The 21,343-nt window shown below is 36.8% G+C and overlaps 1 protein-coding gene across 4 annotated transcripts in view; it reads right to left on the bottom strand.

Moving 5' to 3' along the window:
• FMN1 (formin 1) overlaps positions 1–21,343 on the bottom strand; it is a 186,406-nt gene that overhangs the window by 139,502 nt on the left and 25,561 nt on the right. For 3 of the 4 annotated variants that reach the window (XM_050335930.1, XM_050335932.1, XM_050335929.1), the window contains exon 3: positions 1,719–1,894. In XM_050335930.1, the coding sequence (XP_050191887.1) occupies positions 1,719–1,894 (176 nt within the window). The remainder of the gene's footprint in view (positions 1–1,718; positions 1,895–21,343) is intronic. The other variant, XM_050335931.1, reaches the window with a different exon arrangement.

A 21,343-nucleotide genomic window follows, 5' to 3' on the forward strand; every position in this document is an offset into this window, starting at 1 on the left:
AGGGAATGCCCAGGGGTTGCTCTCACCAGAGCAACTCTTGCAGCCTGGTTTTGGCCATTTTCTTTCTTATAGGCTGCTTTTAGCAATACTGCAGTCCAGACAGATTCTAATGGCAACAACTGCAGCAGTCTTCTCACTACCATTCTTTTGGCAGCTCCTCCTCCAATCCCAAGTACTTATCTTGGAGATACAAGAGTTGTGTAATTCAACCCAGAGTTCTGTTCTAAAAGACTTTCAGAAAAGTGACAGGGAGCGAGCCAAAGAAAAAAGTGTCTTGATGGGAACCTAACAACACATCAGCCCATGCTGAGCACCCTTATTTTTTACAGATATTAAGACTTTTGTTCTGAACTTTTTAAAAATAGTGGCATAAATATTCTTCCTTGTTGACTACAAGAAACTGAAATTACTCTGTTTTTCATAATGCAATTAGATTTTCTGACATAAAATGTTCCTTTTAAAAAAATAAGAAAAATTGAAATAAACTGCTTACTAATCTTAAATACCTCTTATTTTACTCAAAATATCGTTCTTAAATGACTTTTAATTTGTAACTCCTCCTGCTCTATACAAGGACTGTAAATGCAAAGTATCCTCATGGACTATATACTTCCTGTTGTAGCATATATTTCTAGCAGTGATAACAGCTACATCACAATTCTTCTCAGTCCAGTTATTTGTTTTCATCTCATCATTTTACTACAAGGATAAATCTGTACATTCACAGTAGTACAACAGTACTCTAAATAATTATTTTAGGAAAAGAAGATTAGGACAAGAAACCAATTTTATAATAAGATCAAGAGAACAGCAATGGTGTTTGAATATCTCGATACAGTTAAAAGCATTTTAATGCTTTACCATTAAAAGCATTTTAATACTTTACCATTAAAAGCATTTTAAATGTACATCTAAGTCAATTCTGGTATTTCTACCAATAGATGTCACTATTACACAAATTTTGTTAGTGTTTCTTTGTACAAACTGTATTAGGTAGTCTAGTCTTTAAGACAATATCTTTCTACCATTCAATCCTTTCCATGTTTCTTTCCCCTTCTATTACATTCTGTTCCTTTTCCCAATTTGAAAACTTTTGCCCAAACATGTCTATCTGTAGGCTGCTTACTGCTCATCCTGGGAACATGTAAATATTTCCAGCTACATTAAGCTGGGCCATGTTGAAGTGTCTCACATTGTGATTAACTCAGTTTGCCTTCTGAAGCCTCAGTGTTTTTATATCTCAGGAAGTTTAGAAACTTTTCCTGCCAAACTCATGGCCAGTCAGATGCCAGTGCCAGTTCAACTGCACAAAAACTCTGAGAGGCAAGAGCCTGGCTCCCAGCAGTCTTGGGCTGTGCACATGGACATAAGCGCACACACACACACACACACACACACACACAGGTACACATGTGCACAGGTGCACATACACAGCTTGCTGACCTGGATTTTCCTGGTACTTACCCTTGCTGCCTCCTAGTTGCTAGCTCCTGCAATGCATTTCCAGGAAGCAACTAATTTAAACTAAACGCCCATACACATCATGTATCTTAACCTACGTATACAGTTTCAAAAATTTTCTTTATGTATTGCTCTCAGGCTTAGCTGCACAAAGATATATGGACTCACAGACTCTAAATAAATGAATACCAAAAACATAATTATATATAATAAATGCTTTTTGAAACCCAATATAGCATGAATAGAGTCCTACTCACATTCAGTTCCAGGCTCAAATGCAACACATTTCTGTTGATCTTCTCTTTATCACTTGAATGTGTAAACGAGTTGGAGTGCCCCAATTTGCAGTCCAGAACCCAGGTATCTTCATCTCTGTTTGCCACATCCAAATTAGTCAGCCGTTCAGTGAAGTCATCCTTTAAAGCAGACTCTGCTGGAAGGCCCAAGTAAAATGAAATTAAATAAAATAATTCTATGCATCTGCAGATAATGCCTGCACACAGAAAATTATATATATTTTTGAAACTCTGGTACACACTACCAACACTTGCACTTACAGTTCTCCTGTTTGCTTAAAAGAAAACAGAATGGCATAAATGGGGTAGAAACTTTGTTTTCACTCAGAAAAAAAATATTTTTGTCTTTAAATTTTGTGGGACAGATGTAGCATTAAAAAAAAAAAAAAAAAAGTGGGCTGTCTTTCCCCCATACACAGACACAGATTGTGTGTAAAATGCTTGAGTTTTCAACTCCTCTGCCAAGGCACTCTTACTGTTCTTCTGAACGTGTTTATTATGCACACGCATTTCAGAGGTGGGTGTGAAGTATAAAAACTACACTAAGGAAGCTCCACAGACTGATTAGACAAACTTTTCAACGTTGGCTAAACACAGCCTTAGGGGGGACTGTGCCAATCCACATAAGTCCCTTACACCAAATGCGTAAAAAGCAGTTTTTCAATCAGAAGTTATTGCCTTGCTCCAATAACCTTAAAACATAGTATCAACCTGGTTTTGGAACTGTTTAATTACAAACAGACATGGATTTAGTGGGAGAGGAAAGAACAAAACCTGACTGCCAACAGTATACTCCTCTATGTCATGAACTAGAACTACTCAGCACTCTCCCTCATTCATAGCATTGCTGGTTTATTAGTCCCCTCCAAAAATGCCTTTTTCTGCATGATAGCCTCTACCAATTAATTCCATGAAGTCAGTGTGTTCTCTGAAGTGTAATGTCTGATATGATATAGGATACATACACCTCTTTTTATATTCTCTAGGGTATATACACTCTTTCATATACATAGACACATCCATCCTAGAGCATTTTACTGGAAACTTAAGACACTAGCATAATTCCTGGCTGCTGCATATTGTAGCTCATCATTATAAAAGCAACCCTGGAAGTATTTAAGGTCAGATTGGAAGGAGCTCTGAGCAGCTGGTCGAGTGAAAGGTGTTCCTGCCCATGGGGTGGGGGTTGGAACTAGATGATCTTTATGGTCCCTTTCAACCCAGGCCATTCTATGATTCTATGAACTGCACTTACAATTTTGTACTTTTTAAAAGGTTTTTTTTTTCTTCTTCCCTAATTTTAGAAGACCACATTAAAAAAGTAGCACTAGGACTGGCAGGTGTAAGAATGTTGGCTTAAATATAGGCTGATTTTCAAACTTTCTGATAGCTTACAGCTCCAAATAATTCAGGTGCTACGCTGTATCAATAAGAATAATAACGTAGAACACTTGGTAAAATGGCCAACGCTCCAAAGTACAAATCAGTTATTATTGTGTGAATAAACTCATCTGCTTATTCACATGAAATCTCAAAGTAAGATCCTATCAAAAGACAACATTTCTGCAAAAAGAGTAAAGAGTATTACACATACCTTTACACATTTTGAAATTATGCACTGCATATAATATGAAACTGTATCAAGATATTCAAACACAAGACAGCATATTTAACGACATTCTCAAGTCCAGATATGCTATCTTTAAGATCAGAGACCAAAAGAGAAACTTGCTTTCTGACTGTCTGAATCGCTGCTTTTCTGTATATTTTTACACATTTCATAAATATTTTTCTTGTTGGCCCCTATGTCATTACATAAGTCATTCTAATATTTAGAAAATTTTAAGATCAGACATGCAAATACTCCGCTTTGAAGTGTAATAAGCTGAATAAAATGTATCAGTTGAATTTTGACCTCATTTTTATTGTTTTGTACAATTAGCCCTATTATTTCTGGCCACCCTACTTTATGTGATTATACATATGGAAAATAGAAAGTTTCAAGTGAGTGGAAACAGTAAAAATTACCATTTTTAAGGTAGTTGGACATTATTTGTGTCATGCTAGCAAATCTATTGTGCCAGTTTTTAGTGTTTCTCCTGATTTCTGTTCATGTATCAGTGCTACAAATTTTGTGAGTATCTACTGATTTTTCATCAGAAAAAATCAGAATAATGTAATATAACCTATAAAATCCATACATGCTTTCATAAAACAATGTTGTATTAAAACAGCATTAAAATGCATAGTAAAAAACAGGAAAAAATACTATTTTAAATTCAATGCTCTTTGGGAATTCATCTTAGTTTTATAATTACCCATTCACTGGTTTTCCACCTTGCTCAGCATTACCTTCAATGTTTCAAAGCTTGATTATAGTTTGTAGTATGTTTGGATAAATTATTTTTATCTATGTTTTTCAAGATATCTGTTCTACATCAGCTAGTCCTAAAGAGAAAATTTCTTTGTGGCAGTGAATTTTACCCATAATATGGTCACTGAAATAATTTTCATTGATTCATTAAGTGATATTGAGCTGTAGCAAGAGGCCACAATCAGAATTCCTTCTTGCAGCAGCTGGTATTTGCCATAATTAACTGTGGCCCAGCTAAGAACAGTTAGCCTGCCAAATGCTTTCTGGGCCTCTAGAAAAATTAGTACCTCCCTCAGCTGCAGAGATTCAGTTTTTGTCCAAATTTAATTTTATGCCCCATCATATTAATTTATGGCATTTTTTGCTGTTGGCAGACTGCTCCCGAGTCTGTTACCTTGCCTCCATGCTTCACACTCTATTCCAATCTGGGTAGCTGATGACCCCATTCTTCCCTGAACCAGTTCTCACCTGTACACACCATTAGGGTACAACCACTTCTACGGTAAGGGACCCATCCACCTCAGCAGACAGTGGAATGAAAGGAGAAGTTCAACCCTCTCTCAAAGTATTTTATTTTAAGCAAATTCTTAAATGCTTGGTCATATTTTTCCCTGAAGTTCACCATTCTGTCAGCTCCAACAGATGGATTTTACTGCTACTTACATTTACACAGGAAAGTATTTTTTTGAAAAACTGGCAACACACTGAAATCTGAGCATGTGTTTAAAAAAAGTCATATATATTTTATGCATGCATATGCAAACAAATGTATATATAATTCACTCATAGTCTACATTTATGAAGTTTTAAAATCCATATGCTTATCTTTTAGCCAACTTAATAGATTTGACATCTTTTTTCCTCCCCCTCTGAAAAAATAAGGCTTCAAAAATGTCCAGTTGCTACTCAAACTGTGTTCCAGATTTTACAGTTTATACCAATTAGGAGCGCCTGCAATGTGCATTGCATGTACAAAGAAGACTGCCCAAATACAGATCTGTTGCCATCTATCGTCCCAAGGGAATGGAAGACAGCAATGTAAATGCAGGAAGACTGAATACTTAATGCTTCTTTGGCAATTTTTACCATGCAGACTTTGTGAGTGTAAGTAAACAACTTTTTTCTCTTGTCACATTTACAAGTAAGACAAATGAGGCACTTAAACCTCAGGGGTACAGACAGGGTCACATCATCAGACTGTGATAATAAATAGTACATCCAGCATTTCCTAAAACCTCTAGTCCTATGCTGAACTTACATTATTATAAGGTAATTATGTTTGAATTTTTTTGTACAAATTACATTCTTGTCATACGAAGTCTTTTAAACACAAAGTCTCAAATTAGCAAACAGGCGCATTAGGTAACATAATACATTTCTGTTAAGTCACCATTGCGGAATACTCAGTTCTACAGTTTCTGTGGACATGGTATGTTTTCTCTGGGCAGTCTCTCTCTATGGAAAAACTGTTTGTACTTTCTCAGCTGCCTTGAACAAAGAACTTGGGGGAAAAAACAGCTTCTCAAACATTTTTTTTGTTAGTTCAAGGAATTAGGATGAGTCATGATATCCATTCCCTGTGGGAACATGGTTTGCTTAATCACAACATACTTAAGTCTGAGGCCAATGTTTACGACTTTTTCGCTATGTTTCCTGACCACTGGTCATTCTATATATTGATATTTTAATCACACTGCATTCTTTCTAGATTGCTTTGTTATATCACATATGATAAAATACAAGTTACTCTTTTTGTATGTTGATTCCTATGTAATGTAGAATTCTATTATCTATTTGAATGTTATAAACACTTGCATGAAGAGAACCTTGTGTTAATTAGATACTAGACACTTGTGTTCACTGTTCTCCTCTAAGGAGTGAAAAGAAGGTAAATATCATTTAAGTCTTTGCACACCATTTGAAAATGTGTCTCTGAATGCAAAGTTTTGTAGACCTTTAAAGTTTTGGGGGGGGCTTAAATTTTAGAAACAAAGAAACAAAATTAATAATCAAGTAGATTTTTTCAGCAAGTGGACCACAAAACTGAAACAGTCTAAATGCAAAAATTGCTTATTTAAAGGCAGCATTTTGACAGTAGAGATGAACACTCTGAACATCAGAACTACATTTAAAGGACTCACGATATTACTAACTTAAGACAATGATATTACTGTAGGGATTTAGCTGTTGCAAGATCTTACCTCAGTGAGTTACAGCACATTAAACAGTCTTTGCTACACTTCTTTGCTCAAATAGATTAGGCTTGACCAATGTTGTTGAAAGCATTGGTGGAATGTGAGGATAAACTGAGCTGAAAAGTCAACCTATATTTTTTTTTAATTTATGGAAATCCAAAATATGCAGATCCTACCAAAATTGGTTTTTTTTTGCTGTGGACACCTCAAATTTCATGATCCGTCCCTTTTTCTTTCTTTCTAAGCAGTAAATGCTTTCTGATTTTTCCTGTTTAAAACGTCTCTTTGTTACTACAGACACCATTTTATTAAATCTCAAATTAAACATAGCGTTGGAAGTTGTCTCAGCAGTTTCAGATTCTGTAGTTAGATGATATTACACAGGTCCATTCACATGCTACATGTGGTTATCTCAGATCTGTTAGTATATAAAGACATTAATTCTGTATAAATGTATAAATTTTGCACTCAGTGTTCCTATGTATGTAGCTGACACAGAGGACTATAAGATTTGATTTTCTACAGTTAAATTCTGTTTTAAAGTTGAAGAAATATGAATAAGTAGGGAGAAAAATAAGAAAATATGAAAGGAAATTTAAAAATCTGGAGGAGGCTATCCTCCTTCCCTTTTAATTTTCCAGATTTCCCTTATGGGAAGGAAGCAAATAGAAGAAACCTGTTTGCTCTGCTGGAAACTCAAGAGAAGACTGAAATCTTAGCATCAATACAGTTCTTTCTGTTGTACTGGATAGAATGTAAAGACATGTGGAGCTGCCTGTGCAGAAAAGTGAACATTGTGTACTAGGTACATGAATAAATCCTCTTAACGTTAAGAAAATCTGTAGTGGAGGAGTAGAAATTGGAAAATTATACTAAATGCTGTCTTTGGGAACAACAATATGTGTCATCTTTCTCCCTAATTTATATATTTTTATTGAATCTGTATTGTAGCATGAGGTGATTCATACTATAAGCAGTTTAGCAAAATCCTTGCTGAAGGTTGCCTCTGTTTCCACAGTACATTTAAGAAATTCTTTCTCATGATGAAAAATTGTGGATTTCTAAAAGCAAATGTTAGGCCTGGTACTTGCTATACAGCTCTAACAAAGAAGACCGATGGGCACAGTATTAAGTACAACTTTTAAATCAAATCCCTCAAAGTTGTGAGTGTGGGAGCAAAGCCCTGGAGTGGCAGTTGAGATCCTTGTAATGCTGAGAAAGCTAGAAGCTCCTAAAGTATCAATATCCAAAACAATTAACAATTTATTGTCTTTTGGCTGTGTCCTATTTCTTCTGGCAAACAGTAAATACAACTTAGTACTGCTGGTATCAGAGGAAAAATGTTTAAAAGGCTCCAAATCAATACTAACAGAGAAATGCATTGCCAAGGGAAATTAGGACCTGGCTAGCAAATAAATATTAGTGTATTATTCTAAAGTGTGAACTTGAAGGAGGATATTTTCGCACAGGAGGTGATAAATTGTACATAACCTTCACATGAACTTCTAATATTAAAAAAAAGATCAGCAAAAAATGGTGAAGATAAAGATTTCTGGACTAGAAAATTCGACTGAACAACCTCTAAACATAAGGATGTGAAGGAAACCCAAAATATTTACTTTTTTGTGAAAAACATTCATGCAGCTTCTCAATGCAGAGTGTATCAACTGCAAAAGCATGTGATACAACTCAAAGCTTTTTAAAAATACTTCAGAATTGTCACAAACCTAAAAAATATTAGCAACATCTATCAAATGGTATAAATTCCTTTTATAAATTTGATGCTTTTTCATTAAAATAATTTTTCATTTAGAATGTTGGCATTGAATGCGCTTTATAATTTTTTTATTAAGGCTTTACATTTACAGTAACTTATATCCTTTATACTGCTTTTTTCCTTAACCTCAGTCAATTTATTCTAGACAAAAATCCCCAATCCCTAAGAGAGCAAGCCCTAATAGCAAAAATAAGAACACTTATTACTAATGTTGTGTAAAAAAATTAGTAGTATTTGTCTTAGGGAGAAAAAAATAACAACCAAAACCAAAGCAAACAAAAAAAGCAGGATCATCAGCAGAAAGGTAAGAGAACCGTATTCAAGTTTCAATGCTGTGTAATCATTCAACATGTGCTTGAGAAACCTGAGGAACTGGAACCCTCAAAACAAGTACAGAATGTATTTTCTGAATAAGGATACAGACCTATAAGGTACTGAGCAGCTTGACCCCATTCAAGCCTACTGCTTTAGCACATACTCAAATTTAACTGGTTTAGTTACACTGAGCAAATAATGAGCAAAACCTGCCTTGTCACTTTCCAGCCCAATATTGCTTAGAGATGCAAGCAGGACGCCCTCCAAGTGTTCAGAACTGGCATTAAAAGCAAAGAAACAAAGCATACTAAAAACCCCAAGAGGACATAACACAGGAAGCAGTTGGCATTTCAGTGCAAATTTTGAATCTTTTACTATTCTCAAAGAAGCTTCATGTTTCCACAGCAAAATGCCATAATCAGTGTTCAGGCCAAGGTTCTGAGCTGCAACACCAGGAACTTTTACTGAAAGGTTCCTTTTTAATGCCAAAGAATTTCATTGCTCACAGTAACTTCCAGATGGGGATAACACCCTAAGTAATACAGTTAAATATCCAATCAGCATATAATTATACAACATTTCCCAAGTTAGCCATTTGTGAACATAAAAAAATTAAGTTCTATAGAAAACTTTGAAATAACTGACAATTCACATATGCTTTTGTTATTAAGCATATGCTAAATGTCTTGTGCTCTAAAATAGATAATGATGATTTTCCAAAAAATAATTTACAACTGTTTCTTTCATTACCTGAAGTAATTTCTAGCACATACCGTACTTTTTACAGATTGCCCTCAAAGCAACTACCAAAACCAGAAGCATGCCTAATACTGTAATTGCTGTCTACTATGGGGGGTGTTTCACTGTGTATTTTTGCAATCTGTGGCCTTAGCCAGTGAACTAAAAGACTGGGGAGTAGGAGACTGATATTAAAATTCTTTATTCCTTATTTTGTGTAGCAAGATTTGTCCTTGTAAGCAATAGTCTTTGAAAAGATTAGAAACCTGTGGCTAGTGCAATAAGGTGAATAAAGAACTATATAGAAAATCCAGACAAAAAGCTACACAGCTGAAAGCTAACATTTTTTAGGCAGCAAGCTAGGAATAGAGACTACAATGTCATCAGGTTCAGTAAATGTAATAAGCTATTTAATGACTTTAAGTGTTTACATTATTTTTCTCACATGCTTTTTAGAATATTTCCTGCTATACACTGGTTCTCACTCTTCTCTCAATTATCAGAAAGAAAAAGTCACCACAAAAAAGATTTGGTTTGTGCAACAGATAAATAAAAAGTCCATGACATATGTAATAAAGGATTTTAAATAATCTACATCTTCTACCTTACACTTCAAAATGTTGTAAACTGCCTAAAATAAGCTTTAACATCGATGAATCTATTTGCAAAGGTCACTTAGGTCACTTCTACATTGCATAAATGTTATTATATAAATATTTTAGTGCAGATATTAGGATTTGACTTACTGAAGTATGGATAGAAATGTGCCAAAGCACTAGAAGCAATAATTAAAAGAACAGCCTGTATAGATAACCAGGGACACTACTTACAGTAACAAAACTAATTAACACTGAGTATGGTAGTTATATCTAGACCACGGGGCATATGATTCATCAGTGAAAAACTGCACTGTGATAACATGACCTGTGCTCTTCCTCCTCCTCCTCGGGGAATAACACCACATTGCATGTGACATTCTTCCGTCTTTTTTCAACAGACAGCTCAAAGATACTGACAATCAGGAAACAAAGATAACAGGCAGCAACCTTGCTCAACATTCATGAAAACCAAAATACACAAGACTTTGCAGCAAAAGGAACATCTGTTTTATTACCAGTATAGCAGAACCCAAGAGATGCAGAGAGGATTTGACAGCTAGTGTCTCTTTTTCTCTCTGACCTCATTAGCAATGCTGTCCAGACTGCTTTAACATATGCATTATCTTGAGTGAGAGTGATAACATCCTATGAATGGACAGAATCAACTTAGAGAATTCACTTACCTAGAGGTCTGTGAGATCATTTTGTTCTGTGAAGTCCCACAGAAAGTTTTGTTACACTAATTTTCTACATCCAACTGGAAGGATGTCTGAGCCAGTGTCATAAAAACTACTAATCCAATAGCTAATAGTACTAACTAATATTAGAATCATAGAATCATAGAAACATAGAATCATAGAATTAACTGGGTTGGAAGAGACCTCCGAGATCATCAAGTCCAATCCCTGATGCAAACCCACCGTGATTACTAGATCATAGCACTCAGTGCCACATCCAGCCTCATCTTAAAAACCTCCAGGGATGGTGAATCCACCACCTCTCTGGGCAGGCCATTCCAATGTCTGATCACTCTCTGTAAAAAACTTCTTTCTAAAATCCAACCTAAACTCCCCTGACAGAGCTTAAGCCCGTGCCCTCTTGTCCTACTGCTGATTGCCTGGGAGAAGAGATCGACCCCCACCTGGCTACAACCTCCTCTCAGGGAGTTGTAGAGAGTGATGAGGTCACCCCTGAGCCTCCTCTTCTCCAGGCTAAACAATCCCAGCTCCCTCAGCCTCTCCTCAGAAGACTTGTGTTCAAGTCCCTTCACCAGCCTGGTTGCTCTTCTGGACCTGCTCCAGCACCTTAATGTTTTTCCTGAACTGAGGGGCCCAGAACTGGACACAGCACTCAAGGTGTGGCCTCACCAGCGCTGAGTACAGGGGAAGGATCACTTCCCTACTCCTGCTGGCCACACCGTTCCTGATCCAGGCCAGGATGCCATTGGTCTTCTTGGCCACCTGGGCACACTGCTGGCTCATGTTCAGCCTCCTGTCAATCAGCACCCCCAGACCCCTTTCTGCCTGGCTGCTCTCCAGCCACTCTGTGCCCAACCTGTAGGGCTGCATGTGGCCTATTTAGTAATTATAGTACTATTTAGTATTTAGTATTATAGTACTATTTAGTAACACTGCTAGGACAGCTTTTGATGCAGCCCTGGATTCTGTTAACTCTACTAGTTGCAGACATAACTTAGTATCTCTTCCCGATTCTGGACTATGTCACACAGGTGCACCAGCTGAACTCCCCACCAGTGGGATATTTCTGCACTCTTACATGGTGTCAATCTATCCTCTGGGAATTAATTCATCAAGATGTTAACTCCAGAATGAGTTTAATAGAACTGCCTCTTTTTCTTGGTTATCTTTTCTTACTTCTATTCTAGCTCTTGTCTTCCATTCAAAGAAAAGTCACAGCTTCTTGTACACTGCCCACAGCTGTAGTAGTAGGAAGAACCAGTGCAAGGTGGAGAGAGCATGGCCCACACAGACGTAGCATTTTCCAAAAAATTCAAGATTCAAGAATAAGAATCAATTACATGTGAATTTTTTTAAGCCCTATTATTTACCCTCATTTGTCAGAAATATAATCCTGACAAAAATGATCCTACACAAAAATTTAATACCCTCCTTCAAATGTTTTTTAATCTAACAATTTTTTGTTGTTGTTGTAAAAATTTTTTTTTCTCCAGCCTATTTCTTACAAGTAAGTAAGCTATCGAGCTGATTTTAAAACCATCAGTTTCAGATAAGTACACAAGATGTGTATTTTTATCTGAAATTATTAAAGTTTGATGAATTCATAAGCATTGAATTCATGTGATAGGCAGCAATAATAGCTCCAACTGTAGTCTATAATGATACTTAATACCTATTAAATAATAAAGTATCATCTTACGTGCCTTCATTCCAATGTGCAATCCATCCTTTCCCTACTACAGACAGTCCCAAATTCACATCTGCAAGAATGTTATCTATTAAGTTACAGATCTGGTAAATTAATAGCTATGTAGAATAAATGAAAAGGTACTAAATATAGTGCATTTAACTTGTTGTTTCCCTGGAAAGTGGTAACAATACAAAGAAAGATAGAGAATTAATTATAATAATGAAATACTTCTGGTCATTTACATATTTAAAAGCAAAATAAATATTGACATAGAAACTGCAGAATGAAAGGGAACATTTGGTGAAAAAATCTGCAGAATTGAAGCATTATTATTGGGGTTTTTCCTTTTTATTTTTTTTTCTTTAACTTTCTCATTTTCTTTCCCTTTTTTTTTAAAGATCATATTATAATATGTCCAAATCCTATAACTTAGCACATACATCTGTGTCAGACTCTTAAAGTGGATGGATTTAAACTATAGAATCAACTAAAATTTTGTTCTTAATTTTGTTTCTGCTTAATGCTAAACAAACAAAGTAACACAATACACAAGAATTGACAGTTTTAAAAAAGAAAGAGGCAACATATTTCAAACAACATAACATGGGAGAGGCTCAACTACTTACTGAAGGAGAGAGAGAATAATAATCTATTTTTAAGGAGAGAGAAAATAATAATCTATTTTTAATGGAGAAGTTTTCTCCTAACAAACACTGAAATTTCTCAAAATATTTGAGGTGTAAGGAGTAAGAGATGTGAGATATTTAAGGCAGAAATAAATGGGGCAGTGACAGTGCCTGAGCCAGTCAAGATGCCAAACACAGAGTCAAAGCAGAGGCAGTAATAAATGGAGGAGCAGGCTGAAAATTGCCCAGGGTCAAGGATTAAGGTAAGAGGAAGGAGGAGAGGGAGAGCTATGAGACAAAAGTGAGAGAGAAAGGTGATGGAGATTAAGGAGAAGAAATAGGCTGTGAAAAGATTCCAATTAGGAAGATTTTAGCCTACTGGAAGTACCGCAAGTACCAGTCAGAAAGATTTTCTTGGCAAAGTATATAATCAAACAGCTTAAACAGCTATACTTATCTGGGAGGGCAAGTTCTTTAGGATAGAAGCAATAAAATATAAATCCTAAAATTAAGTATTTGACTATCAAAACAATTAACCATGTAAGTACTGAATGTGTGCAAGGGGAAAGAGAACAAGAATATCACTTATCACTCAATACAATTTGAAATGTAATCAGAGGTCAGTTTACACACCACCAAGCCTACTGCAGGAGTACACCTGCCTCAGAGGGGAAAAGGACCTTTGCACAAGAGTTAGCAGGGCTCCCTGAAAGAGCTATAAATTAGATTTGAAGGGGGAAAGGGATAAAATCAGGCTCGTTAGAGATAATCTGGGGTTAGCACATCAGTGCTTCAGAGCTGGTGTCCTAGCGAAGTACTTCAGTCTGCCATCTCAGAGGAGATAGGGGATGGAGATTCATGCAGCAGCAAAGAGCCAGCAAATACTGATGTGTCAGAATGGAAGTGCCTGAGAACAGTTGCATAAGAATTAGGGCTTCTTCATTCAAAAAAGTGGTGGGATCAATAGCCCAACTAAAGTGCATCTACAGCAATGCATGCAGTGTGGGCAATAAAGAGGAGGAGCTGGAGGCCACCATGCATTAGGAAAACTACGGAAAGATGGTGGGATGACTTGCACAATCGGAGTGCAGCATAAACTCTTCAGAAGGGATAGGTAAGGAAGCAGAGGCAGTGGGGAAGGCCTGTATTCTAGAGAGTGTCTCGATTTTCTAGACCTTAATGATGGTGATGATAATGTTGTTAGTTATCACATGAGATATACCTGTGAATTCCAGATGTATTCATAGGGAGGAAGAAGCAGCTATGATGAACAAGATCGGAGAGGGCCTGCCTCCAGGCAGGGGAGGAAAGGGACAACAGAATCTACTGGACTGTATGGATCCAATGGCCTGTCACATCAGAACCACAAGAATTCAAAGCTTTGGTTGACACTGGTGCTCAATGTACCTTAATGTCATCAGGACATGTGGGGGCAGAGTCTACTTCCATATCTGGGGTGACGGTGTTCCCACGAGTTGACAGTGTGAGAAGCTGAATTGAGCTTAACCAAGAAAGAGTGGCAGAAAAACCCCACTGTGACTGGTCCAGACAGCCCCTGTATGCTGGGCATTGACTACCTCAGAAACGGGTGCTTCAAAGACCCAAAAGGACACTGATGGGCAGCCTCACTCCAGCACCACGCAAGCATCTGCCGGTATTAAATCCCAGCTATCTGCCATTTCCTGCCACCACTGACTCTCCCACTGTTTCTGACAGGTTTTCCAGGTATGGTGGAGACAAACTACATGGAAGGGTGGTCATCTTGTCTCTGTCCTGTGGCCACATATGTTTTTTCCAGGTGAGGGAGGCCAGCCGCTATCCTAATTTGGTCCAGTGGGCAGGGCTTGGGAAGTTTCTCCTCATCAGTTTGTTTAACCCAGTTATATCAGTATAGTTATTAGTATTTCTTCTTGGTAAAGAGTTATTTTTTCCCTTACATCCAGGTGTATTTGGTCGCTCTCTATTGGAGAAACCAGTAGTATTGAATCTGAGGGAGAAGACTTCTGGGGTCTCCAGCAGTGTGCCCAGGTGGCCAAGAAGGCCAATGGCATCCTGGCCTGGATCAGGAACGGTGTGGCCAGTAGGACCAGGGCAGTGATTCTACCTCTGTACTCCAGGTGAGGCCACACCTGGAGTGCTGTGTCCAGTTCTGGACCCTTCAGTTCAGGAAGGATATTGAGGTGCTGGAGCAGGTCCAGAGAAGAGCAATGAGGCTGATCAAGGGACTTGAGCACATGTCCTTTGATGAGAGGCTGAAGGAGCTGGCGTTGTTTAGCCTGGAGGAGAAAGCTCAGGGGAGACCTTATGGCTCTCTACAACTCCCTGAGAGGAGGTTGTAGCCAGGTGGGGGTTGATCTCTTCTCCCAGGCAATCAGCAGTAGGACAAGAGGGCACGGGTTTAAGCTGTGATAGGGAGGTTTAGGTTAGACATTAGAAAGAAATTCTTTACAGAGAGTATGATCAGACATTGGAAGGGGCTGCTCAGGGAGGTGGTGGAGTCACAGTCCCTGGAGGTATTTAAGAAGAGACTGGATGTGGCACTGAGTGCCATGGTCTAGTAACCACAGGGTGGTGTTGGGTCATTGGTTGGACTCGATGATCTCAGAGGTCTTTTCCAACCTGGCTGAATTTGTGATTTTGTGATTCTGTGAAATGGTCAGCTTTGTTTTATATATGAAGTGAAATTGTAGGGGGGTTGTGCATGGCTTCCTATTTATTTCCTTTAAGTTCACCTGCCTTTTTATTAATTAGTAAATGCTTTCTCCAGTTCTTCCCAACGCTTCTCCCGGAACAGCAAGGTATCATATACATTGGCTAGAGCAGTATTCCTGACCTTCAGAGAATTCAGGTTGGATATCAGGATATGCATCCTCAGGCACACCAACATTAATTTTACAGTTATTGATGAAGACTGACTATGCCTGGGTTAACTGTTGGGATAGTGAAAATGAGAGGAATGAAAGGAGAACAGCACAATCAACGGAGCAGGCTTCAGAAGACATGAGGAAACATGCTACTTTAGAACAGCTACCTCTCAACACCACTCATTTCTTTTGTTTTACGATATGAATCAATAAAGGACTGGCTAATTACAGCATTCTTAAAACGGTAGACCAGAAGCAATGCTAAAAAAGTGTTAGAACATTAGTAGTTACTACCTAAATGTCTTTTTCATACAGTCTGTATTTATTCATATTTTAACAAGTATCTGCCAAAATGACAAGCAAAATTTCACAGTCTCAACTCTGACACACCTACATGTTAAAACCAGTGAAGTTTGGAGACAGCTTTTTATTTTCTCTAGAGGGCTTTTTTTGGAAACATTTTTTCAGTGTAAGGCTGATTGCATAACATCTGCAAGATACTTCATGCATGTTCAATAATACTTGCATGTCAAAATAACTGTAAAAACCACCAAAAGAAGCCACAGGTATCTCAGCTTTATCAAAGCTTTCTTCATTATGTAACAATGCCCTTTTTATTGGCCTCAGTCAAGTCTGCCAAAGTAAAGCCTTAGATGTCTAAGTACCTAACAAGTGGTCTGCTTAATTCACTAGAAAATGTTTCTGTCCCTCAATTCACTTTTGTAACTTTTTAATGCAGTTATATTACGTTACTGAGGGAAAAAATAGGCTGTATTCTTTTGAAAGTTCAGAGTCTAATTAAAAGGTGGTTCATTAGCCAAATGGATTTTTGTCACATGAAATTTTTCACTGGCATGCTAACGAAGCAGATATAAATACCAGTCACTACTGCAATCCGGCAACCTCAAGGCTGCCAGTATTATTACATTTACTTTAAATATAAAATTACACCTTTGCAAGTGTTGGCCATCTAGCATATAATTTTGTTTTGGAAAGCATTTCTATTTAAGTCATTCATAAGCACATACCTGCTCTCTGTCTTACTTTGAGTTAAGCATGCATTCAGTACTGTTCTTGAAAAGGGTGGTTCTCTCTTTTAAGGCACAGTGATAACATGCGCCATTCTGAAGCCTATCACTATATGAATGTGAGAGCAAAATGCTACTGGTCATATTTCTGATTCATACAAAAGATATTCTTCATATTTTAAAATTCTTTCATCTTCACTATGTAGATGCCAAAGGAACCAAATGAAAAGCATAACTTCCCTTTATTTTTGTCCTCACAGTTCTGTGGTAACAGTAAACCTGTTATGCAAATTATGCACGTTGGCCAAAGACCTCTAAGGTTTGTCCTCCTGAGCACTATACTTGTGTCACCAAGAAATACAATTAGTTTCGCTTCAATGATTTTCCTCCTAGAATTAAATAAAGGGGATGCTATATCTGTGGACTGAGGACCCTAAAATCTTTTTCCAGAAAATCCCAACATAGTCTATTAAGTTTTATGGTTGAAAGTTAGATGAAGTGCCTTACTGCACTGACACAGAGACAATGATTGAATTATACTTAACTGAATTATACTTTACACAGAAATGTAATACAGAAATACAGGTAGTTCCCAGGAGAAAAAAATGCAGAATTAAATACAGTTCAGTTTCTAGAACAATGAACAAAGACAGACTACAAAGCACCTAAATGCAGGATGAAAGTCTACACCAATATTCAGATGTGTTTTTAACAAAAGATTTTTTTTTTCTGAAGGAGTAAATCAATTTTTGAATAATTTGGTTGGATGAAGTTAACAACATGGCTGCAATAAAAAGCTGACACATCATTTACAATACAATTATTTGGATTCAGTTATGTAAGTGAATGTTAGACAATAAAATTAATTTATCCTGATCTACAAAGGGGTGGATCATTACAGATCTATCATACATTTGCCAGCTCTATGCCTGTGCCTCAGACACCCTAGTGCACCTAAAACTGCTTTCTCCATTCTGTACACTTTTACATCCCTTCCAAAGATCTTGTGCAATAAAGAGGTAACACAAATACAGCATTCCTTCCTTTCATTTCTGAAATGACCTTACAGGTAATTGCCCAGCGCGTTGAAATGGGTGGCAGAGATAATTTCATGTGAATAAGCAAAGCATGAGCTTCCTTATTTCAAAAGGTACTGATAGGAAAGTGTAAGTCAGATGAAGGAGAAAAGTAATAGAAATAAAAGAGACACAATGAAGGGGTTGTGGGAGTGTAGTAAGGATGACTGCTGAGTAAGAAAGCAAAGCAGCATGCTACTATACATCACCAAGACGATGGGTGGAAGTATTTCCATGACTATTCAAATCCATGATTATTTAAATATTAGTATCATTAGATGTTGTTTTTAGCAGCCAAGGCTGCTAAAGCAGACCTGAATTCCAAGAAACCTTTCATTTGCTCTGCTGGAACACCCAGCTGTCAGCCCAATTTGCACATTTAACATCAGTTTCAGTGAGTTACACATAAGAGAATTCAACCCACTGATGACAGAGCTGCAATTTACTTTACAAAGTTAATTGAACCTGCTTTTATGCTCTGTCTCATTGACCATCCACATTATTAATGTCTCAAGCCCAGGCTATGTCACAGCCTTGCTTGTAGCCTGAAATCCCCTTTAAGCCTATAGTCACGCCTAACCCACATGAGGAAAGCTTCAGGTCTGTGCTCTGTGCCACAAGGGTAGAATGACTGTAACTCATTGGTGTGAGAGAAGATGTGTAATGCCAGCCCTTCCATGAAGATTTTGAGAGATGTATGAAGTCTGTGCAGACTATATCTTAGCAACTATAAGCAAGAATTGTTCAAGCTCAAGCTACTGTTTGAACTACACGAGTATCCATCCAACAAGTCTCATACACTAAACTGGAAAAGCAGTGGGTGGCTAGCATGGACCAGGCATGCCATGCAAACACACCCTACATGACAGCTCTCATACAAACCATCTGCATTACTATAACTGAAATACAATTACACAGAGAGGAAAAAAGTAGGACTTGAAAGTCACTTAGTATGGTTAGAAATACCACAGAAGACAGGGGTGAAAAAAACCCCACCTATTTTATTTAATTTAAAAACCCCACAATAAATAAATAAATAAATACATAAATAAATAAACAAAACCAAAACCAAACCCAGACTCCTGCCTGTTCTAGATTAAAAAAAACATTTCACTTTGGACGTGTTATAAAAGAAAGTGTTCTCACTGTACTTAGCTATCTCAAAATCTTTAACAAAAGAGATATCTCTTGCGAAGTTCAGGTCATCCTAGAAATCTGAAATAGCTTCCAACTACAACCCATTTTCTGCTAACATTTGAATAAAGCCTTTAAACTCGAAGTTCTTACAGGCAACCAAACTCTGAATAGAATGGAAACAAATCTTTTGTTTACGTTGCAAGGTGAAATAGTTTAAATATTATCCAACCACCCTGATGAAAAGGACTTGACAGACGGTCAGTGCCTGATGAGATGAAAAATAGGGCTCTTTGGGCTAATTAGGCTTGGCCTCTTTTACTAATCCACAGAATGGAGAAAAAACTCTCAACACGGATTAAGACTGTTAAACTAAGCAACGAAATTAGGAATATTTTTTTCCCATGACTTGCAAAAATATAAGAAAAATACTGAAATGGAACACTGCCTTTCATACTATAAGTTAGAGGACAAGATAGAAAACAGAAGGCTAAAAAGTAAGAGATTATTGAAAAATGTGAAAACCTGAAGAAGTATGTCCTGACATTTTTTTTCCTATCTTTGGATGACAAACATCTTTAATTTTTACCTAATTAAGTATAACTTGCATAAATAAATATAAAAGGGGAATACAAATTAATCACAAGAAAGAAAGATGTAAATAATTCCTGGGAATTTATATGGTGGTATTTATCTTACTTGTAACACTTCAAACTATAGTTTCACTGTGTGTCAGATTTAAAGAATCATCTGTTTTAGCACAAAAAGTATTAGGTCCATATCCCATGAAAGAAGGATATGACAGGAAATTAGGGTCCAAAAGCATTATAAATAAATACTTAGATGTTGTACAAGACTATTCTGCCTATGCAAAAATGTATTACCATCTTTTGTTCTTGGTATATTAGTTGGAGTTTATTATTCACGGGGAAAATAATTTTCAGAAGGCTGCTACTTCCAGGAAAAAAAATGTTTGTTTCAGGTTTTCTTTATTTTTTAGTTTTATTTCTATGAAAGCTGGCATTTTCCAAAAAGAAGAAAAAAATATGACTGGTATGAATTAGTATAGGCTATCAAATAAATGCTCAAGTTCATACTGTAATGTCTGTTGAAAAATTTGTACATAACTGTAACTTCATTTTAATATACATTTATTTAAAAACATATATTCAAAAATTTATTAGTTTTTAATATATATTTTAATATATTTTCCTTACCTATTTTAATTTCTTAAGACAAAAATACTTCATTTTGAAAAATCAGAAATTGGTGAACATACGCTCAAGTTTACAATATATTGACAACTACAATAATGAGAAGAATATACACTCTAGAAGAAACTTAGAGAAGATAATCTCTAAATTTCAGCTATTTGAGATGAAATGGCTCAATGCCAGCAGCTTTCCAGGTCATATATACATATCCTAAACAAAATTAACACAGGAAAAAAAACCCCAAACTTTTACTCTCTCCAAGGGACTAAACAAAGCATTAAATTTCACTATTATAACAACACTATCAGACTCAAGTATATGTTAACAAAATGTTAGTCAAAGGGCTGCAAAACCAGTGACTTTCAGGGATATATAAAATAAAAGAAGCCAGTTTTTGAGTAACTGTTCCAAAGATCTTGACTTCTGCTGACTAATTTATCACAATATGCTTGACAAAATTCTGCAGCTTTTAGATATGTCTGCCTTAGTGGCTGTAGTGTTCAGTTTCTCTGGAGATGGAAATCAAGCTATTTGTTATAAATACACTGGCAGTATGAACCAGCTCCCATACACAAATTATGTATACGAGGTAAGCATGATTAACATCTTAGGTCACAAAGAAGCACCTGGTATTTTGCAGATAATAACAGTTAAAGCTGCTGGAAGCAGGTTGGGAACTGAGGGTGTGCCCTTCCAGCTGGCAGGGCCTCCCAGGGCTACTAGTCTAGCTGCTGACAAAATGTTAGGGGGTAAAAGGAACAGCAGCAACAACTTTTAACTTTTCTGCAACATGTTAGCTAAACTATTCATCAGTTATATCCTTAATCTCTATAGTTTTGAATTATCTAAGTAAAAAAATTATTAAATAGTGATAGCAAAGAAATGCTAAGTGATTGCTCAGGGCAATTTCAGAGAGACTCCCTGTATTCAGAATATAGAAATGACCCATATGCCCCTTCATTTGCACTTCCAAGATGTAAATGAAAAAAAAGTTACAAAATTACAAAGCATTTAAATCTTTATCACACATGACACTACAAGTGGCAGTATATAGTGAATGTCACTCAAATGTGACTGTGACTTATTTCTATTTCCTTCCTTACTCACTTGTTCTGGTAAAGCCTAATTTCACTCAGCCTTCAAAATTCCTCATGTAAAACACATCCCATAGTTCTCAACATTTCACCTCTATTTTCTCTTTCCTATTTTTACCTCACAGGTGTCAGCAACAAAGCACACAAGCCTGAAGTGATTTTTG

Source organism: Myiozetetes cayanensis, unplaced genomic scaffold, assembly GCF_022539395.1.
Source record: "Myiozetetes cayanensis isolate MyiCay16 unplaced genomic scaffold, myiCay2020 scf6-25, whole genome shotgun sequence".
In the NCBI taxonomy this organism is placed as follows: domain Eukaryota; kingdom Metazoa; phylum Chordata; class Aves; order Passeriformes; family Tyrannidae; genus Myiozetetes; species Myiozetetes cayanensis.